Consider the following 20531-nt stretch of genomic DNA (forward strand, 5'->3'; position numbering starts at 1 on the left):
TGCAGCTCCTCCTATTAGCCATTCTCATTTTTTCTTTTCCAACACAACACATTAATCCAAAAGTAAACACTTACTCCATGGTAAGTTTGAGAAACTCATAACCAGGAATCCTGCACACTCCCCTTTTTATCAGTATTTTCAGATTCCCCAGTCTGAAAATACTGTGTACACATGTGCTCACAAACACACCCACAAAGAGATAGAAAACATTGGGAGACGGTAATACACATGGACCCTGAACTGTTTTCTTCTAACTGCAAGATATGAAGAAATCTCAGGACCTCTCTTTCGAGAGTGCTTTTCCCTTCTACATGCTAGGTTCAGCCCAGGTCAGGGCAAGCTGCCAATCTAACAGGACAATCAAGTCCCATCACGTATTATCCCTCAACATTTCCTGATGAAGGCAGTTTGATTTCCCCAAAGCAATGATGTTTTTGCTGGCAATCGTGAGAGTAACAACCTTTTGGGATCAAAAGGAAATTCAGTTGCTTCAATCTTTCTAGTTCTAGAATCTCTTTTACTTAGTCCTGTGGGACTTGGATGTGTGAATAATCTTAGGGTCTCTGGCACTTGTGTCTTTAATCACTAGTTAGTTGCCTAAAAGTACCTGAAGATAAGACTCTTTCCCCAGCCATTCCTCTTTTCAAACGGCCCTCTAACAGGATTTCTTCTGAATATTGCTTTAGTCATTCCACAGACTTGGAATCTGGACTTAAATGTTTGTCACACTAATAAAGAGATTACTCTCTCCCACCCCCAATTCTCACTTTCTACAATTTTCTCACTTCATAAGACAGAAATATACATCTGAACAAAGGTACAGAAATTTATTTCATTTCCTCCAGATAAGTGCTTCTTCCCTATGACAAGGTTTAGAATGGCATATATGAATGATGAGAAATCCTAAATTTAGTTTATCCCATAAAACTCAAGAAATGGTTCATTTTCACTGATCGCTTCGTTGAAGTTACAACACTTACTGGGTGTGCAAAAGGCAGCAACCATTTTACGTTTAGGAAAACAGGCATGGCAAGTGATAATCTTTTCCCTGGGTCACAAACTGAGCAAGTAACAGCAAAAAAGACTTACGCTCTTGAGCCCCACTGGCATGCAGTTACCTCAACAGAACATCACTGCCTCTGATTTACTAGAGAGTACCTTGAGGAAGACCTTAACTCCCACTTTCCTGGGATGAAGGATTTAAAGGAATATGACTTTTACTTAACTACCATGAACAAAATAATTACCTCTACATAAATTCAAAAATGTTGTGCTGGGCTTCCCTGGTGGCACAGTGGTTAAGAATCCGCCTGCCAGTGCAGGGGACATGGGTTCGAGCCCTGGTCCAGGAAGATCTCACATGCTGTGGAGCAATTAAGCCCGTGTGCCACAACTACTGAGCCTGTGCTGTAGAGCCCGGGAGCCACAACTGCTGAGCCCACACGCCTAGAGCCCATGCTCCGCAACAAGAAGCCACTGCAATGAGAAGCCTGTGCACCGCAATGAAGAGTAGCCCCTGCTCGCTGCAACTAGAGAAAGCCTGTGCACAGCAACGAAGACCCAACACAGCCAAAAATAAATAAATTTGTTAAAAAAAAATGTGCTATTTTTTTAAATTGTACGAGGATAAAAAGGAACTCAGTAGGGGGTTGAGATCTGCTATATATATATTTTTTCATTTTAATGACTATAATTGCTTTGTGATCCTAAGAGATAAGAGTATATAAAAAGAATGTAGAATCTGTTATGAACAATGATCTTTACATTTAGTATATATTTTCAATATTAAGATAAAAGTTGTAACCAAAATTATACCAGGCACATTTTGGCAGTTAGTATAAACCCAGCATTGACAAGCCACGTGCCAAAAGATGTTCGCTTCCAAAGCACAGGAGAAAATGAGCAAGGGCCCATATCCAAACTAATACTTCAACTTTCCCTCTGATTTTGACAACTGTCATCTCATCAGTTTTGGCATTTTTGATTGCCTATGATTAGGAACTTCTTTTATTAACACTGCTGGCAGATGTGCCTTGCTGTAGGCTCACCATCTGCTCTGCCTTCTTATGATGTTGGCCTGGAGATGACCTTTTGTCACCACCTCTTTATCAGTTGATCTCTGATGTGCCCCTCTGAGATAGGAGGGATTTATCTGATTAGGTGGCCTGATCTGAGCTAAGGAGGCAGGATAGAACAGGTCGGTTTTTCCACCCACTCCTTTATCAGTTGGTGGGCAATGGCTAACTTGGGGGGCAACCAGAATGGGAAAGCCCCATTCTGTTGCTGATAAGATGGGTTGTCTTTCCTCAGGGCTGTGGCCACCTCATCATGACTGAACCAGGCAGCTGCTTCTAGTTCTCTCAAGTTCACCTGGATCTGAAAGACATAAGGAAAAACAGGATATATGGTTAGGAGATACAAAACTTAGAATACGATGGCCAAAGATGAGAAAATGGTTCCAGAACTGAGCAATCTTAGAAGGTAATATCTGGGATCTATAGTCTGGGAGATAATCAGTTCTAGATAGGGTCCAGAAGCAAAAGTACCATAATTAAGAGATGAGAGTTAAGTATATATTTTAAATATTAAAAAAAAATTTTAAAAATCCTGGAAGCTCAAATAGTAAAATATTAAGTGGTTTGGGAATTCCCGAGCGGTCCAGTGGTTAGGACTCGGCACTTTCACTGCTGTGGCCCAGGTTCAATCCCTGGTTGGGGATCTAAGATCCTGCAAGCCATGCAACGTGGCCAAAAAAAAAAAAAAAAGAGAGAGTGGTTATCATTGAGAGGTAAGTTATGAATAATACTTTCTCTTTGTGCCTAACTTACATAACTAAAAAAACAACATATAAATGTTATCTTCTTTAAAGGATGTGTTAATTAATGATAGTCAAAAGCATAGTATCTGCCTTGTAAGAAGCAAAAATGCAGACTGCATCCACAGGGAGCTGAGACAGATTAGATATTATTCATTGTATAGAAACCAAAGCACAAAATAGACAGACTTTGGCACATAGGGACCACAACACCATCTGTCAGGGATGTTAGAGCAAGATGAGGTGGGATAAGACAACATCTAAGTCCCTTTCAATCAGAAGTTCCTATGATTTTATATTATTAGTCCCCAACATCCTGACTGGAGCAATAATACCAATTCTGAAATCAATCATTGAATTTTATATATTTATTGTGTGCCTATTCTATGCAAGACTTTGTTAATTTCCTGATGATGAAAGATAAATTGTTTCATGATTGAGATATATACAAGGAAGAATGGTGATTGTGTTGGCACTCCCAATTTTTATGGTGATTAGTTGTTTATAAGATTGCAAATTCCTTAAAGGTATAAATCATATATTACATGTCTTTGTATAATCTAAACAATGCTGGACTAGACAGGTGCTTAGTAAGTACCTACGGACCAGCTTGGATGAGGCAAAGGATATATCATAAGGGAAGCATCAGAACTCACCTCTGTCTGCCCTGGTTTCACAGTTGCATGACAAGCAATCATAAGTGCGCCATTAGGAAAGGGCCAGTGCTGAGATGCAGAGTATTGCAGTCTTTCCACCTCCAATCCCACCTCTTCTGCAACTTCTCGCCGGACAGCCTCTTCCAGACTTTCACCTATAAGCACACAGATTAATTCAGGACAGCCCTGCAGCAGGAAGGGTGATACAGAAGCCCGTTGGCGAAAGGAGTGCAAAACTGGCTCCAAAGTCAATGAAATACTCTTGGGAGAGCCCTAAATCTCCGAGTCTCTACACTAGGAATCAAGTCTGAAGTTGGGTATTGAACCGCAATACTTGAACCTACTAGGTTAGTTACACAAAATAAGAGTCGGAGAGGCTACTGCTGCCCTCAGGTTTTTAATAAAATTCAAATGCCGCATTTCACCATTTGCAAATTTTACCCCAATAGACTGACAAAAAAAAAAACAACCTGTAAATAAATATTAAATTCTAGCTAATATAATATTAATATGCATGTTGAAATATTTAGGAGGAAGTGTACTAATGTCTGCAATCTATGCATCAAAAAATAAGATGGATTAATGGGTGGATAGAGGAATGGATAGACAGATACGTGATAAAGTAAGCATAGTAATCATAGAATTTAGGTGGTGAGTATATGGGTGTTTACTGTATAAATCTTCCAGCTATGCTTATGTTTGAAAATTTGCCTATAAAATATTGGAAAATTGATGCCACAAAGTAGTTTTCTTGATATAATAGGGAAGAATGTGCTTGAGACACCAAGCACTATGGCAACAAGAATAAGAAATACATACTATTTCATACTATAAGATTTCATGTCTTTCAGTGTTATCTGTATATGCCCGAAATTCCTTACCTATATCACAAAAACCTGCCAAGGCAGAATACATTCCCTCGGGAAAGGAACTCTGGCGGGCAAGCAGGCATTGAGTCCCATCTGACACCAGAGTGATCACCACAGGAGTCATCTAGGAAAAGGGGATGGAAACTTGGGCACTAGGGCTTTGGGGCCTGTTAATGAAACAAAGTAATGGGTAACTAAGGAAAGCCTTTTAGCTGTACGGGCTCCCATCCCCAAGACAGAGTAGTGCACAGCCTTCTTGGATTACTGACCTTTTAAAGCGATGCTTACCTGTGGATAATAGATGATCTTATTGGAAGGGCACACACGCTTGCTGCCAGCCACATTCTTCTTGGTGGGCTGCCCACTTCTGCTGCAGAACTGATGAGCATCATGCCAACGGAGAAGAGCCTGAGCCTAGGAATACAAAGATGGGCTTGGTTTCATCTGGAGAGAATGTGGGGCTCATCTATAATGGTGCTGGGGCTACTATTAAGAGCAACTCAAAGGGACACACCAATCCCTTTTCAGCTCACCTACTTTAAATGCTTATTAACTATTTAAACTTTAAAATAAGGAAACTATTTGAACATAGTCCTCTAGCATCTGAAGTATGAATTTTATTTTATTTTATTTTGGAGGGCTGTGCCGTGTGGCTTGTGGGATCTTAGTTCCCCGACCAGGAATTGACCAGGCCCACAACAGTGAAAGCCCAACTCCTAACCAAACCACTGGACTGCCAGGGAATTCTCTGAAGTATGAATTTTTAAAAAGCATATTTTAAATGTATTATGAATTATTTTTAAAATATAATATATAAAATATCATAATGAACACCCGTGAACTTACGAGCCAGCTTAAAAAGAAAACATTTTCAGTATAATTAAACACCCCAACGTGTACTCCTCCCCAATAAAGTTGGAATTTTTTTGCAAATAAAAAATGTTTAGGGACTTCCCTGGTGGCCCAGTGGGTAAGACTCCACGCTCCCAATGCATGGGGCCTGGGTTCCATCCCTGGTCGGGGAACTAGATCCCGCAAGCATGCCGCAGCTAAGAATCTGCATTTCGCAACTAAAGAAGTCTGCATGCCGCAACGAAGATCCTGTGTGCGGCAACTAAGACCCGGCACAGCCAAAAATAAATAAATAAATAAATTAATTAATTTAAAAAATGTTTAGAGATACCTCTTTAAGTGGGCAATCAAAAGCACTTTAGCAAGTGAAATCTAAAGCTGGAGGACAAGTCGTTAAAGCAATATAAAATAACTTCTCATGATGTATATGTCATGCTGTGGGTCATTAAAAATGTTTATAAGGCTGATAGATCATATTGCCATATATCTGCACACCCTCAGGAGACAATGGTACTAACAACGGTCCTGCCTAAAACGGGGTAAAAGAAAGGAGAATAAGCAATCTCCCTACAGCACATTGTCCTTCTGCCAAGGTTTGTAGGAAGGACTATGATCTGAAAAAAAAAAAAATCAAATGTTTCCCATACACAAATACAAATTTGCTTAATTTCCTACAGAACCAAGAAATCAATCTACCGTGGATAGCAAGGAGGCATCCTTCACATTCAGCTGAAAGAGAGCCTTCCTCAGCCCAATGAAAGACCCCTTGAGCTCTGTCTCCATTTCAGGTTTCTGTAAGGAAGCTAAAAAATGAGAAAAGAGAACAAAATGAAATGAATGTCAAACTTTACCTCAGGGACCCTCTCAAGTATATTCTGTTAGAACAGTGTTTCCCAAACTCACCTAATATGACTCAACTAGGGAGAATAAAAAAATACACAGGTTCTCAAACCCCTGCCTGGAGATTCTGAATAGCAGGTGTGTGAGGCCCAGAAATCTTTATTTTTTAACAAGCACCAGGAGATTCTTATATTCAGGCAAATTTGGGAAACATTAGAGCATAGTATTTCCCAAGATCCTCTTCGGGGCAGTAAGAACATTTGCACTAGCCACACACTATCCCTGGAAAAAAAGATGAAAGGGGACCTCTAAGCTCCTATCTGAACCTCATTCCAGCATCATTACATTTACAGCTACACCCTGAAAGAGAGAAGGAAAGCCTGACAGCAGCCATGAGCCTCTAGCAAACCAGTTCCCAAATGCAGGTCTGAAGACCCAGAGCTACTCCAAGGTAACATGTTTATTCACCTGCATTGATAAGAGAAATAAGAATAATGTCATGAATTTTAAAACATTTCTTATGAAATATTTAAGACATATAAAATGTATAAAGGTACAGAGAATAATACAGTAAACATCTTTGTACCACCACCTAGCTGAGAAAGAAAGCATTAAAATGTCCTTTAAGTGATGATGATGGTAGATGGTACTATCTTTTAAGGTCCTAACTTAAGAAAAATTGAAATTGTTTTGTATTCTTAAAATGTTCTTTGAAATTCTACTATTATGTGGAATCCCGAAGTCTAAGAACCACTGGGAAGTACCCATCAGGAATAATGTTATGTACCATTTATGGAAGAGGAGCTATTTAGACCTAGATCCAGAGCAAACCATGCTTCTTGCTGTTCGGAGCATCCATTTAGCACGGAATCTTCTATTGTTTGCATGTCCTGCCCAAACTTACCCAGGAGCCTTTCCAACTCTAAGAAACACAGAAGGAGAAGGGAAGAAAACAAGGGTTTTAATTAAACCATCAGAGCCATACTGGACTTATTGGAAACCATCTACTTCAACTTGAAGTAGGTACAGCTGGCTTCTAGTCACCGCCCTGCAGCTAATTAGCTATGTAATCTTGGCCTAATCACTTAACCTCTCAAGGCCTCCCTCCATTTTCTCATCAGCAATCTGAAGAGTTTAAACTAAAGGAATTCTTTCTGTGTAACACTGTATTACTCTATGATTGTATCATGAAAGGAGCATATCCCCTACTTTTAAAGATACATGATAGTTAATTTATTAAAGCACTGAAAAAAAAAAAGTGTCAAACTTAAAATGGTAGAGAGACCAAAGCAGTTCTATAATTTACTCTTCAGATCATGCTGCTTTTGTGGGCCAGGGTAGACTACTCATCTGAGACCCTGGTCTGTAAAGACAAGTGCTGTATAGGGAGAAAATCTACTCTCCTGTGCATGAAGGACTCATATTTATTTGTTCATAATACAAGATTACATTGCTAATCTATAAATAATGTTTAGTGCCTTCTGATAAACATCCTCATATACTTATGCACTGCTAGAAACTACCTATCTAAGTATTCCAACATCTGACCCTGGCAATGTATTTAGAAGTTTGTGCATAGTGACATCACATAAAACTCAAGGTAGCATCTTGAATGCCAAATCCCAATGGCTTAGATATGTCTAGTTATATACCTTAAAAGAGTGCTCAAAACAATTTTAGTTCACGTTTAGTTTTGATCCTTCTAAGGAGAAATTAAGTCATGATGCAAATCTTAAACAGTGTAACAGTGAACAGCTCCTTGGAGGCTGGAAATTGCTGGTCCAAGGCAGGGGTTGGCAAAATATTTCAAGTTCTGTGAGCCATACGGTCTCTGTCACAATACTCTGTTTTACCATTGTAGTGCAAAAGCAGTCATAGACAATATGTAAATGAATGAGTGAGGCTGTGTTCCAATAAAAATCTGTTTACAAAACAGACATGGGTTCCAATTTGGACAGCAGTTTTCCTGACCCTTGGTTTAAGGCTAGAGTGGTTCATACCATCACCAAAAAATATTCGATTGGGCAATTCAGGTTTATACATTAAATTATTAATTGGCAAAAGAAGTTTGAAAAATCTGGACTCTAAACTCGGAGGATTCTTCTCAGGGATTTGATATGGACCGAGTTCTGCTTAGCGGCCACAGCCTGGTCTACTTTACTAGTCTACTTTGGGCTTACCTAATAGGCTATGCTGGGGGGCCAGGTATTGATGTTCTGATTTCTGAAGCAAAGGAGCCAGGTTATGAAAGAGGTAAAATGCTCCTGTCTGCTGGGCTTTTTTACATGCATCATCATCTTCCTTCAGCTCAGATAAATACCTGTGTTTTGGAAATAATCAAAGCATTACAAAACCACACTTAGCTTCTTTTACAGCATTCATCTTTGAGAATTCTGTTCCTGCACTGGTCTCCTACCACGGTTATTTCCTTTTATTTATTTACATCCTAAATTTCTTTAAAAAAGGATTTGAGGTGGCTACAGGGGGTCATTCCCTCCTTTGTCCTACTGTATACCTTGCCCATACTTCTGTGGTTGCACTTACGTGGTGCTATTTGTTAATCTGTGTCTCCCCTGAAAGACTATGATCTTTTGTTTTTTTTAACATCTTTATTGGAGTATAATTGCTTTACAATGGTGTGTTAGTTTCTGCTTTATAACAAGGTGAATCAGCTATACATATACATATGTCCCCATATCTCTTCCCTCTTGCGGCTCCCTCCCTCCCACCCTCCCTATCCCACCCTTCTAGGTGGTCACAAAGCACTGAGCTGATCTCCCTGTGCTATGCAGCTGCTTCCCACTAGCTATCAATTTTACATTTGATAGTGTATATATGTCCATGCCACTCTCTCACTTTGTCCTAGCTTACCCTTCCCCCTCCCTGTGTCCTCAAGTCCATTCTCTAGTAGGTCTGTGTCTTTATTCCCTTCCTGCCCCTACGTTCTTCATAACCATTTTTTTTTTTTTTAGATTCCATATATATGTGTTCGCATACGGTATTTGTTTTTCTCTTTCTGACTTACTTCACTCTGTATGACAGACTCTAGGTCCATCTACCTCTCTACAAATAACTCAATTTCATTTCTTTTTATGGCTGAGTAATAGTCCACTGTATATATGTGCCACATCTTCTTTATCCATTCATCTGTCGATGGACACTTAGGTTGCTTCCATGTCCTGGCTATTGTAAATAGAGCTGCAATGAACATTGTGGTACATGACTCTTTTTGAATTATGGTTTTCTCAGGGTATATGCCCAGTAGTGGGATTGCTGGGTCATATGGTAGTTCTATTTTTAGTTTTTTAAGGAACCTCCATACTGTTCTCCATAGTGGCTGTATCAATTTACATTCCTACCAACAGTGCAAGAGGGTTTCCTTTTCTCCACACCCTCTCCAGCATTTATTGTTTGTAGATTTTTTGATGATGGCCATTCTGACTTGTGTGAGGTGATACCTCATTGTGGTTTTGATTTGCATTTCTCTAATGATTAGTGATGTTGAGCATCCTTTCATGTGTTTTTTGGCAATCTGTATATCTTCTTTGGAGAAATGTCTATTTAGGTCTTCTGCCCATTTTTGGATTGGGTTGTTTGTTCTTTTGATATTGAGCTGCATGAGCTGCTTGTAAATTTTGGAGATTAGTCCTTTGTCTGTTGCTTCATTTTCAAATATTTTCTCCCATTCTGAGGGTTGTCTTTTCGTCTTGTTTATGGTTTCCTTTGCTGTGCAAAAGCTTTTAAGTTTCATTAGGCCCCATTTGTTTATTTTTGTTTTTATTTCCATTTCTCTAGGAGGTGGGTCCAAAAGGATCTTGCTGTGATTAATGTCATAAGAGTGTTCTGCCTATGTTTTCCTCTAAGAGTTTTATAGTATCTGGCCTTACATTTAGGTCTTTAATCCATTTTGAGTTTATTTTTGTGTATGGTGTTAGGGATTGTTCTAATTTCATTCTTTTACATGTAGCTGTCCAGTTTTCCCAGCACCACTTATTGAAGAGGCTGTCTTTTCTCCATTGTATATTCTTGCCTCCTTTAACAAAAATGACTATGATCTTCTTAAGGGCAGGGTCTGCCTTAGTTCTGTATCATGAGTAATTAGCATATTGAATGGCTCAATTCAATAAGTATTTATTGAATTGAACTTCAAGGGTAATAAATATTTACTGAATTGAACTTCAAGGTACTTTGCCAATATTATGCTGTGAGGCAAGAATTTACATGCAGTGGAGTGAAAGGAAAACAAGTTCAGTGATAAAACATCAACCACAGAGCACATAGAGATGGGAGCAGACTTTATTATTGCAGACAAGGAACAAACACTATACCTTCAGAAACCCTTATTAAATCTAGGGATGGTAAAGGGCAAATTTTATCTTCAATGCACTCTTGTTTCAAACATCTATTCCCCCAAGTGGATGCCGTTAGCTTCTTATCTCTACTGAAGGGACCATTGATGAAAGTGAAGCCATATTTGACCTACACTTATTTAATAAGTGTAATATTTTCAATAGCCAAAATTAAAATGTAGAAAAAGAGTACATCCTGTAATTAGTTTCTCTAAAAAAAAAAAGTAATGGAGCAAGTTCTGTACCTTCATTAAGGACGGCCTAAGTCTATCCTTTCAAGAGCCTTGGGAATCAGGGCAGGAACTGCGTGATTCAGGGAGGACTGAATGTGGATTCTCCTTCTGTGGCCTTAGGGATAATGATTTTTTTTTTTTTTTTTGGCCGTGCCGCGCAGCCTGCAGGATCTCAGTTACCCGACCAGGGACTGAACCCAGGCCCCAGCAGTGAAAGCCTATGGTCCTAACCACTAGGCAACCAGGGAACTCCCAGGTATAATGATTTTGACCGCTGAAAGCCCTACAACAGACTCTCACGTATATGGCATATTTTGTCACTTAAGTAGGAAACACAGTTTACAGATATTTTCTGTAGGATCTGGGAGCTTTTGTAACACCAGTAGAGTTAGCTCCACATGAAACTACAAAGTAAAATGATAAACATGCCCCAGTGGCATCTATAGGAACCTATTTTTGACTGTATGATAAAAGCGATTGCAGTGAGCTCTTTGTAACCAGAAGACAAAAGAAACCTGAGATTTGAATACTCATGATATTTTTATACTTATTGTGAGTGACTGCAACCTCCTGGGACAAAGTCTAAATGTATGTCAAAGGAGAGCTATGTGCCACTCAGAAGTTACCAAGTATAAACAATAGAACAAACTGCTAACTTCGTAAAAGAACAGTAGGAGTGATACAACCTGTGCTTTGCCCTAAAGACCCTAAAAAGCAAAACATCTACAAAAACATCCAGGTTAAGGTCTTAAACCTGGGGCCTCACTGGAACTGGTACTGAGATCCAAAAAGTTCCTTGCATTCTTCTTGATTGGAACACTTTTTTTAGAAATGCATTTTCTTCACTGCGATGAAGAGCGGCCCGCACACTGCGATGAAGAGCGGCCCCCGCACCGCGATGAAGAGTGGCCCCCACTTGCCGCAACTAGAGAAAGCCCTCACACGAAAACTAAGAGACCCAACACAGTCATAAATAAATAAATAAAATAAATAAAGTATTAAAAAAAAAAACAAAAAACTAATCTTTAAAAAAAAAAAAAAAAAAGAAATGCATTTTCTTGCTGTGCACCTGAAACATTGTAAATCAACTATACTCCAATAAAAAAATAAATAAGCTAGAAGGATATATTGTACAGCACAGGGAATATAGCCAATATTTTATAACAACTTTTAATGGAATATAATCTATAAAAATTTTGAATCATTGTGTTAATCACCTGAAACTAATATAATATTGTAAATCAACTATACCTCAATAATAAATAAATAAATCACTTAAAAATGCATTTTTCCCCTTTAAGTATAATAGTTTGGAAACCATAACACACTAAGATTATCAAACTTAAACTTTTTTTCTTATTACTTTATACCCCCATAACATAGGAGCAGGTTTTTTTAAAAATAAATTTATTTATTTATTTATTTATTTTTGGCTGCGTTGGGTCTTTGTTGCTGCGTGCAGGCTTTCTCTAGTTGTAGCGAGCGGGGGCTACTCTTGGTTGTGGTGTGCGGGCTTCTTATTGCGGTGGCTTCTCTTATGCAGCATGGGCTCTAGGTGCACAGGCTTCAGTAGTTGTGGCTCACGGGCTTAGTTGCTCCGTGGCATGTGGTATCTTCCCGGAACAGGGCTCAAACCCATGTTCCCTGCATTCGCAGGTGAGTTCTTAACCACTGCGTCACCAAGGAAGTCCCCGAGTGGTGGGATTCTGGATGATTTCCCTTTTTTAAAAAAATTGGTAACTGTATTTTCTGATTTCTATAGAATGACTATTTTTTAACTTTTTTAATAAGAAAAAAGGGACTTCCCTATGGCGCAGTGGTTAAGAATCTGCCTGCCAATGCAGGGGACATGGGTTCGAGCCCTGGTCCAGGAAGATCCCACAGGCCACGGAGCAACTAAGCCCGTGCGCCACAACTACTGAGCCTACGCTCTAGAGCCCATGAGCCACAACTTCTGAGCCCGCGTGCCACAACTACTGAAGCCCATGTGCCTAGAGCCCGTGCTCTGCAACAAGAGAAGCCACCACAATGAGAAACCCGCGCACAGCAACAAAGACCCAACACAGCCTAATTAATTAATTAATTAATTAAATTTTTTAAAAAAAGGATCCCACCACTCAGAGATGATCATTGTTTATACCTTGGAATTCTCCAAACTATTTATTAATATTATGCATCTATACATATACAATAAGTACTTTTAGAACTGATCTACTAATTTGTAGCTTATTTTTGTAAGCACATTAACATTTTTCACACCATATTCTTTACTAATAGAATTTTATTTTTCTTCTGATTTTTTATTCATTTTCAATACATTTAATCACTTTAACACTCATTTTTTAGACTTCAGTTAATTCTGTTATTGTTCTTAAGAGTCTCAGCCTGAGAACTGTAAATAACCCAAATGTCCAACAATATCTAAAACAAGTATTGCAATTTTGTTGTCTTCTCAGTCTTGCTCATGTAAGATTGTGTATGTTTATGTGCCTTTAAATATTGAACTGGGCACTCATGTATGGCAGCGCTTTCAGTGTGGGAAGCCCTGGTTGTGAGTGTATCCCTCCAGAGAGGTTTTACATCTGCAAGTCTACAAATACTACTTAAAGTCTTTTCTTAGGTTGGGGGTTTTGGACCACACCACGTAGATGATGCAAATTTAAACCCCAAAACTGAATGAGAGCAGGCTACTGATATCAAATTCACAGATTTTAAATTTGCCCGGGCTGGGGACAAAGCAGTCCTTTATCACCTTCCTGTACTGGTGTAGATTTTTTTTTTCTAGTCTGCCTTTCACTGTGGTTCAGTTCTTGGGGGAGGGAGTTGCGGGGGGATGGGGGAGGTATGCAGGTGGTATGCAGGGACTGGAGTTATCTACCTTATTTTCAGGAACCTTAATGAACTATTATTCAATATAGTTTTTAATTCTATCATATGGGTATAACGTGATTTAATTAATTTTTCCCTTACTGTTCATTCATCCATTCAACAATATTTCAGTGCCTACTATGTGCCAGATACTAGGGTTTTACGCACTAGGGGTACCATAGTGGAAAAGACAAAGTTCTTATCTTTTTTTTTTTTTTTAAGTCTTTATTGAATTTGTTACAATATTGCTTCTGGTTTTTTTATGTTTTGTTTTTTTGGCATGTGGGATCTTAGCTCCCCAGCCAGGGATTGAACTCACACCCCCTGCATTGGAAGGCGAAGCCTTAACCACCCGCCAGGGAAGTCCCCAGAGTTCTTATCATAAAAAAAGAATTTATATTTAAGTATGTCAGACATTTTAGATATTGGAAATTTAGTTGTTTAGAAATTCTCTAATTATAAATAATTTGCATTGAACATCTTTATACGTAAATCTTAATCATATATCCGTAATCTCCAATATAGGATTTTGAGATATTTATATCTTATAATTTAATGGACCAAAGATATAATAATCAGAGCTCAGTTTGGTCAGAACTCACCGTGTCTTAGTGACATAGGTTGACAGCAGCCTACAGCACCAAAAAGATTTTCTCCTGCGAGTAATTCCACAATACAGGGACATTGTCAGGTCCTTAGGGGAAAGAGGAGTTTAGAAAAAAGAGAGATCATAGCATGCAATTTAAAATAATGAATCACCAAAAGGGTTATACTTTAAGCCAGAATAGGATCACTATTTAATATTAAGGAAAGATAAACTGAATGGGAGTCAGATGATCTGGCTTCTAAATTGCATTTATACTGCTAACTAGCTGTGGGATTTCAACTTTTCAGTACCTTTCCTAATCTACAAAATTGAAACCTGTTCTGCCTACCTAATAGGTTGTTGTGAGAATCAGCTAACTATCCATGAAAAAAATATGTGCTCCTCCTTCTATATTGTGGAATTCTTGCTGGGTGGTAGTCGCCAAGCCAAGGCCTACATTTCTCTCCTCCTTTGGTCCTTTGGTGGGACCAAAACTAGGTCTTAACAATGGAATGTGACTAGAAGTGATGTGTATCTCTTCTAGGCTGACACAGTTAAGCAGTGGTATGCCTTCTTCATCCTCTATCCCCATCTGCTTGGAAGACTCTGGAATGGCAGAGCCATTAGATGGAAGAGTCTGGATCCCTGAATCACTACATGGAGAAAAGCCACCCACCAACCAAAGAGTCCCCACCTTGGACTACTTGTGAGAGAGAAATAAGCTTCTACCATATTAAGCCACTGAAATTTTGAAGTTTTTTTACAGCAGCTAGCATTACCCTAATAGACCAAGTAAGCCTAGGAGTGTCTCCAGAGTAATGGAGCCAAGTTTCTCAGAATACATGAAAAGCAAAGTCCTTTTGAAAATGAAGTAAGAAGAATCCTGTAGATAAGAAAAATATAAAATTACAGGCATTTAGGAAAATATTTCAAAAGGCAGCTATGCAAACCCACATGGATCTAAGATACTTTTTAGGTCTCACTTTGAGAGGAAAAATAATTCTATACCTTAAGAATCCATTCTGCAGAAGGTGATTTCTTTTAAATTGTGTAACAGTAAGTGTTTTATTCTCCCTGAAAAGTACAGTTCACATTAGCAATAAAAAAGTCAAAGAAGTTCCACTGAAACAAGAAAATCAGTACAGTTAAATAACCAACCACCCTTTTAACTGTTCCCAAGGGAAGCAAGCTTTGACACTAAACCACCAAGGAATGTCTAAAGTTTAGGCCTACTTCTTGGTTGCATAATTATGAATCACTGATGACTAATACTTGGACAGTTTTGGCTATAATCTATGTCCTAACCAAGGGTAAAATATATTTAGTAAGTGACATTCAACAAAATATTTATTGAGTACTGACTTTATGCAAGCTCTCTTAAGGGACACAATAATGTATAGGATAAACATCCCTCAAGGGATTCTAGCAGGAGAGAGAAAATAAATATATAGCTTTCACAGAAGGCAGTATGTGATATGTGGGTTATAAAGCACTCTAGGAGAGTATTAAAAGTATAATCCCTATTTTAATAACCCAAAGACTTCTGTGATATACTGGAGGAAATGAATTTAAAGTCAACATTTCTGTCTCATATACAACTCTGAGAGTGTAAATTGATACGATATTTTTGGACGGCAATTTGGAAATATCTATCAAAACATGAAAATAAGCATCCCTTTCCCCTAGCAATTCCACTTCTAGGAATTTATCCTAGGAAGAAAAGGATATGTACAGGAATGTTAACTGAAAATTATGATAAAATGGAATAATACACAGCTATTAGAAATAAACAGATAACAGTAGAAAAAATATATGTAGTAACAGGGAAAGATATTCAGAATATATTGTTAAGTAAGAAAAGCAAGTAGTATTTGGTTAGTTTAGCATGATCTAATTAATTTATAAAGAAAAGGATATATACATATACATACCAATATAATTAATTGGATATGTATTTATTTATATTTTTAAAATGACTAGAAGTCCACATACCAAAGTGTTAACGGTGACTAATTTGAAAGAGTGGGATGGACACAGGGATTGAAAAGGGTACTTGTAATTTTGACATTTCTGTACTTAAAAAAAATTTTTAACCATGTGTTCAGATTTTTTGTACAATAAGATAGCATGTAATAAAACAGTAGTTCCCAGGACTAACTTCACTGTGAGTCTTTTTCCAGGCCACTGTTCACAGTAGCACTTCATCTCATTCCCTGAGAACCATAGGGAATTTCTTTGGTGAGTTCCTTGAATTCCTTTGGTGAGACTGTAAGAGTTGTTTGTAGTTATGACTACCAACTAATCTGTGTGGCCCACTGTGCTTCGCTGCCTGACGTTTTGCCTAAATGCAATCAATGCCTACTAAATTAGCCTTAGCCAATTGTGGATTATCATGTCCTACTGACTCATATGTTGGTGGTCACTGAGCTTGTAGAAGACATAGTAAAGTTCCTAATGTAGCTTAAAAAAAACTGATAATCAAGAGGAAAACCAAATATATTTTAACTGAGAATTGTACCTTCATCGGTACAGTCATAAACCCAGTAAAGATTAAGTCTAATACCTTTTCTAAATGGTCCCTTGTTTATTTTTTCTACACATCTTATATAAAAGCAGTGTAGACTACTTAAAAGTCAAAGAAGAGAAAATGATTTCCTTAAAATTCAGCTTTAACCATATTTTTCTCTTTCAAATAGATCATTTAAATTATCAAGTTAATATAACTATATTACAGGACATCTAGAAAACAGAATTGTAAGACTGCCCATAATATCACCCCATTAATATAACTTATAATTTATATACTAGTCTTTTGCACATACAACCTTTACACATTTATAGTCAGTAAACATTTTTTCAATTTGCTTTCATGAAACATGTCATAAGCAGTTTTCCATGTTTTTGTATAAGGTTTACTTATTGATTCTTTTTGACTGTATAATATTATACCAAGTAGACTCCCATCCTTATTTTTCTAAATATTCCCCTAATTTTAGACATTTAGGTGGCTCTGATTTTAAATTACCAGAAATAAAATACTGCTAAATACTTCTGTGCTGATATTTTCAGGTTACCTCTTTAAGATAAGTTCCCCTACATAGAACTACTGGGACAAAATTTGTTTTAAAATTATATGGCTCTTTCTACACATTGCCACACTTACAAAGTTTGATAGCATTTGGTTAAAAAAAAAAAAAACTTTTATATTTCTTTGATCACTATTGAGATTCAAAGTGTTTTCAGATTTAATAGTTCTAGCGCCCCTTTTGTAAATTGTCTGTTTGATGTTCTGTGCTCATTTATTTATTGTGGTTTTACTCTACTTTTGACCATTCTAATTTTTAAAATGGTATAGTACATTTACAGCATTTTCCACAATATGATCACTGAAGTGCATTGTAGGAACCACTGCTATATGTATTGCTTTTCTCTGGGAAGCTGCCATTCAGACTGAACCTCAGCACAAAAAAAGAGTCTTGTTAAAACAGTCAAGAAGCTATGTGAGATTACTTTTAGGATAAAAATATAATTTCTTATGGCCATATATTATTTAGAAACCTCATGCAGGAAAAATTTGCTATTGCTTTTCTGAAATGGTTTGTGATTTTCACCTTTAGGGGTCTTCGGTGTGATATATTATTCAAAATGTATTGACCCAAGGGCTCAGACTTGGTAAACATGCTGATCAACAACTGGTAAACATGCTACATATGAAACTCACATCCACCTGTTCAAATTCCCCATTAGGAATAGGATAGTTGTTTTTGTTTGAATTGGCAACTATTATTGTACTTTACGCCTGATGGCACACTGGGGATAAAAATGCACTATTCGGGCTTCCTTGGTGGCGCAGTGGTTGAGAATCTGCCTGCCAATGCAGGGGACACGGGTTCGAGCCCTGGTCTGGGAGGATCCCACATGCCGCGGAGCGACTGCGCCCGTGAGCCACAATTGCTGAGCCTGCGGGTCTGGAGCCTGTGCTCCGCAACAAGAGAGGCTGCGACAGTGAGAGGCCCGCGCACTGCGATGAAGAATGGCCCCCACTTGCCGCAACTGGAGAAAGCCCTCGCACAGAAACGAAGACCCAACACAGCCATAAATAAATAAATAAATAAATAAATTAAAAAAAAAATGCACTATTCACAAAATTAGTCTTGGAAGAAACTATTAGCACCATTATTTTACTTTAGATGACAAGCTCAGGTCTGCCTTCTATTTTGTTTTCAGTGCAAATTCATGTCTCCTCCAAAGCAAGAAAGGGACAGGGAAGTAAGCACTGGAGAGACTCAGACTTTTGTTCCTGGCTTTCCCACTGACTGAATTTGTGACCTGGGGCTGTCACCTAACTTGTTGGGGAGCTTGGTTTCTGTCTCACTTCTCACAGGGGAAGAAAGGAGAGAAAAGGGATCTAAAGTGTGTTATAACTATGTCAGGTTTTGACATACCTAATTCTCAGATGTGTTAGACTGTAAAATCCTTAAGAGTTGGGATTGCATCTTCCCTATCTACAGCATCTTGCATAGTCCCTATCACAGTATAAAACACAATATATATGAATGAATGAATGAATGAATGAATTCTATTTTACAAGAGAGGAAGATAAAGCTTTGAGAGGTTAACCATCTGAGATGACGATCTAGGGAGCAATAGATGGAAACTCAGGGCTATCTGGTTCCAAAGCTCATGTTTGATGAGAAATACATGGGAAATCACCTTCCAGCATTCATGTACTATTTAAGTTTTTAGAAAGTACAATTTTTAAAAAGTACTTTTAAAAGTAAGTTTTTAAAAAAGACTGATAGAGATGAAAGGTAATATTATTTTGACCAAAAAACTATTAAATAATGATGAGGCAAAGCCCTTAAGAGGAAGACTTTCTCTGAACCTCCTGTAATAAATGATTCACATATGCTTTGCATCCTGTTCATCTTAACAGAAGAAAGATTAATTTATAAAGCACTACAGCATGACAAAAAAGCCCATCTCGAATCTCTCTGGTTACTTCTTCTAAGAAGAGGCCAGGTTCAGTAGTGTTTGAGAGAGTTCTTTTCAGGGAGTCTGATTTTTCATGATTGTGGACCTCAGTGGGATGGGAAATATGCAAAACTGAGGAGCTACCGGGAAACAGATTTCAAGGTCTCACTGACCAGCTTTATGGTTTGCTTTCTAAAACATAATTTTTCCTCCCTTAATTCAAAATAATTCAGGCACAATGCAGAGAAGTTAACAAATTCCATTTTTAAACAACTCTCCTAAAAAGTATCAGAAAATTATTAGCTGTAGTTAATCTGATAGCTCCATAAATTATGATGCAAAACTGTGGTCATTGCCTGGTTTCTGCAAGAAGGAAGAGAGTCTGACAGAGAACTTTTTTCAAGTTCTGATTATGTCTCCCCATAAAATTCTTCTTCCACTTAGAACCTGAATAGGTTTCTCTTCCCCTGTACTTACTCTGAATTCTCTTGGGGATGCCTGCCTAGGCCTCAACAATCAGCAGAACCAGCAAACTCCAAATGTTGGACTCTCCTTCCTCAATGGACGATTGCTCCCTCTGCCACACTTCCCAGAATCCTCCTAGAGATGCACTCTGGGAAATGTAGTTCAATCCCCAGGCATGCTGCTATGCCCTCCAACTGCAAAGTTAACCGTGGTTGTCAAAAGCACGATCTTCTAAGATCTAAATTCATTACCAGGAGAACTACTGCGGTAGTTTTAGCATTAGATCCATTTTTCAATAACAAAAAGATAGTCTTTAAACCCATCCTCCTACACGAAGGCATATTTGGGGTGGGTCACGCGGAGAGGAGTATTGGGATGGGAATTCAGATACCTTTCAACCTTTCTGGATCTCTAACTCTATCTATGTCTGCTAAGTTTAGAGCTAGCTCTAAGATTTCATGAAATTCTGCCAGTTTGAAAGGACAGGACTGTGTCTAGATGTGTTTGAGCTTTTGGCAGAATGCGTCCCTTGATGAACCAGGGCAAGAAGATTCCATCTGAAAGCAGTCTCTCAACAAAACTACTCTGGTGCTGTTCCTTTTTCTTCTTACTACTGAAGTTATTTGTCTACATGGAAGACAGTTATGAAGGCCATTCTTTCAATATATATTTAATAAGTACCAAATGTGCTTGGAACTGTTATCCGCACAGGATACAGCAGGGAACAAAACACATGAAAATTTCTGTCCCCATGTAACTACATTCTAGAGGAAGAAACAAATAAATAAATATACAATGTATCAGGTGGTTATAAGTGCTATTTTATATAGGGTGGTCAGCCTCATTGTTAAGGTGATATTTGAGTAAAGACCCTAAAGGAGGTGAGGAAGGAGGCCAAGTGGATATCTATGGGAAGAGATTTGTAGACAGAAAAAAATCAGCAGATGCCAAAGCCCTAGGGTGGAAGTGTGCCTGGCAAGTCTGAGGAAAGGCTAGGACAAAGCATGGTGGTCAGAGATGAGGT

General features: G+C 38.2%; 1 protein-coding gene across 3 annotated transcripts; it reads right to left on the minus strand.

Annotated features, from left to right (window-relative positions):
- Positions 1-1670: 1670 nt before the first annotated feature.
- On the minus strand, positions 1671-19603 carry NUDT13 (nudix hydrolase 13). 3 transcript variants are annotated; one of them, XM_036828830.1, is made up of 10 exons: positions 19520-19603; positions 15077-15142; positions 14085-14176; positions 8213-8352; positions 6820-6954; positions 5889-5995; positions 4629-4754; positions 4353-4464; positions 3472-3626; positions 1671-2376 (listed from the first exon to the last, which is right to left on the minus strand). In XM_036828830.1, exons 3-10 carry the CDS (start codon positions 14165-14167, stop codon positions 2176-2178), a joined length of 1059 nt encoding a protein of 352 aa, XP_036684725.1. In that variant the 5' UTR covers positions 14168-14176; positions 15077-15142; positions 19520-19603; the 3' UTR covers positions 1671-2175. The 3 variants fall into 3 exon arrangements, with proteins under 3 accessions (XP_036684725.1, XP_036684724.1, XP_036684726.1); XM_036828829.1 differs by lacking the exon at positions 15077-15142; XM_036828831.1 differs by lacking the exons at positions 6820-6954; positions 15077-15142.
- Positions 19604-20531: the final 928 nt, after the last annotated feature.

This window comes from Balaenoptera musculus, chromosome 16 (assembly GCF_009873245.2).
Source record: "Balaenoptera musculus isolate JJ_BM4_2016_0621 chromosome 16, mBalMus1.pri.v3, whole genome shotgun sequence".
In the NCBI taxonomy this organism is placed as follows: Eukaryota; Metazoa; Chordata; class Mammalia; order Artiodactyla; family Balaenopteridae; genus Balaenoptera; species Balaenoptera musculus.

Excerpts from the sequence above, each read along its gene's own strand:
- NUDT13 (XM_036828829.1), bottom strand. The coding sequence starts at position 14,167 with ATGTCCCTGTATTGTGGAATTACTCGCAGGAGAAAATCTTTTTGGTGC. Across the intron at positions 8,353-14,084 it reads ACCTATGTCACTAAGACACG|GTATTTATCTGAGCTGAAGG; the intron begins GTGAGTTCTGAC and ends TCCAAAACACAG. Across the intron at positions 4,755-5,888 it reads ATGCCTCCTTGCTATCCACG|GCTCAGGCTCTTCTCCGTTG; the intron begins GTAGATTGATTT and ends TTGTATTCCTAG.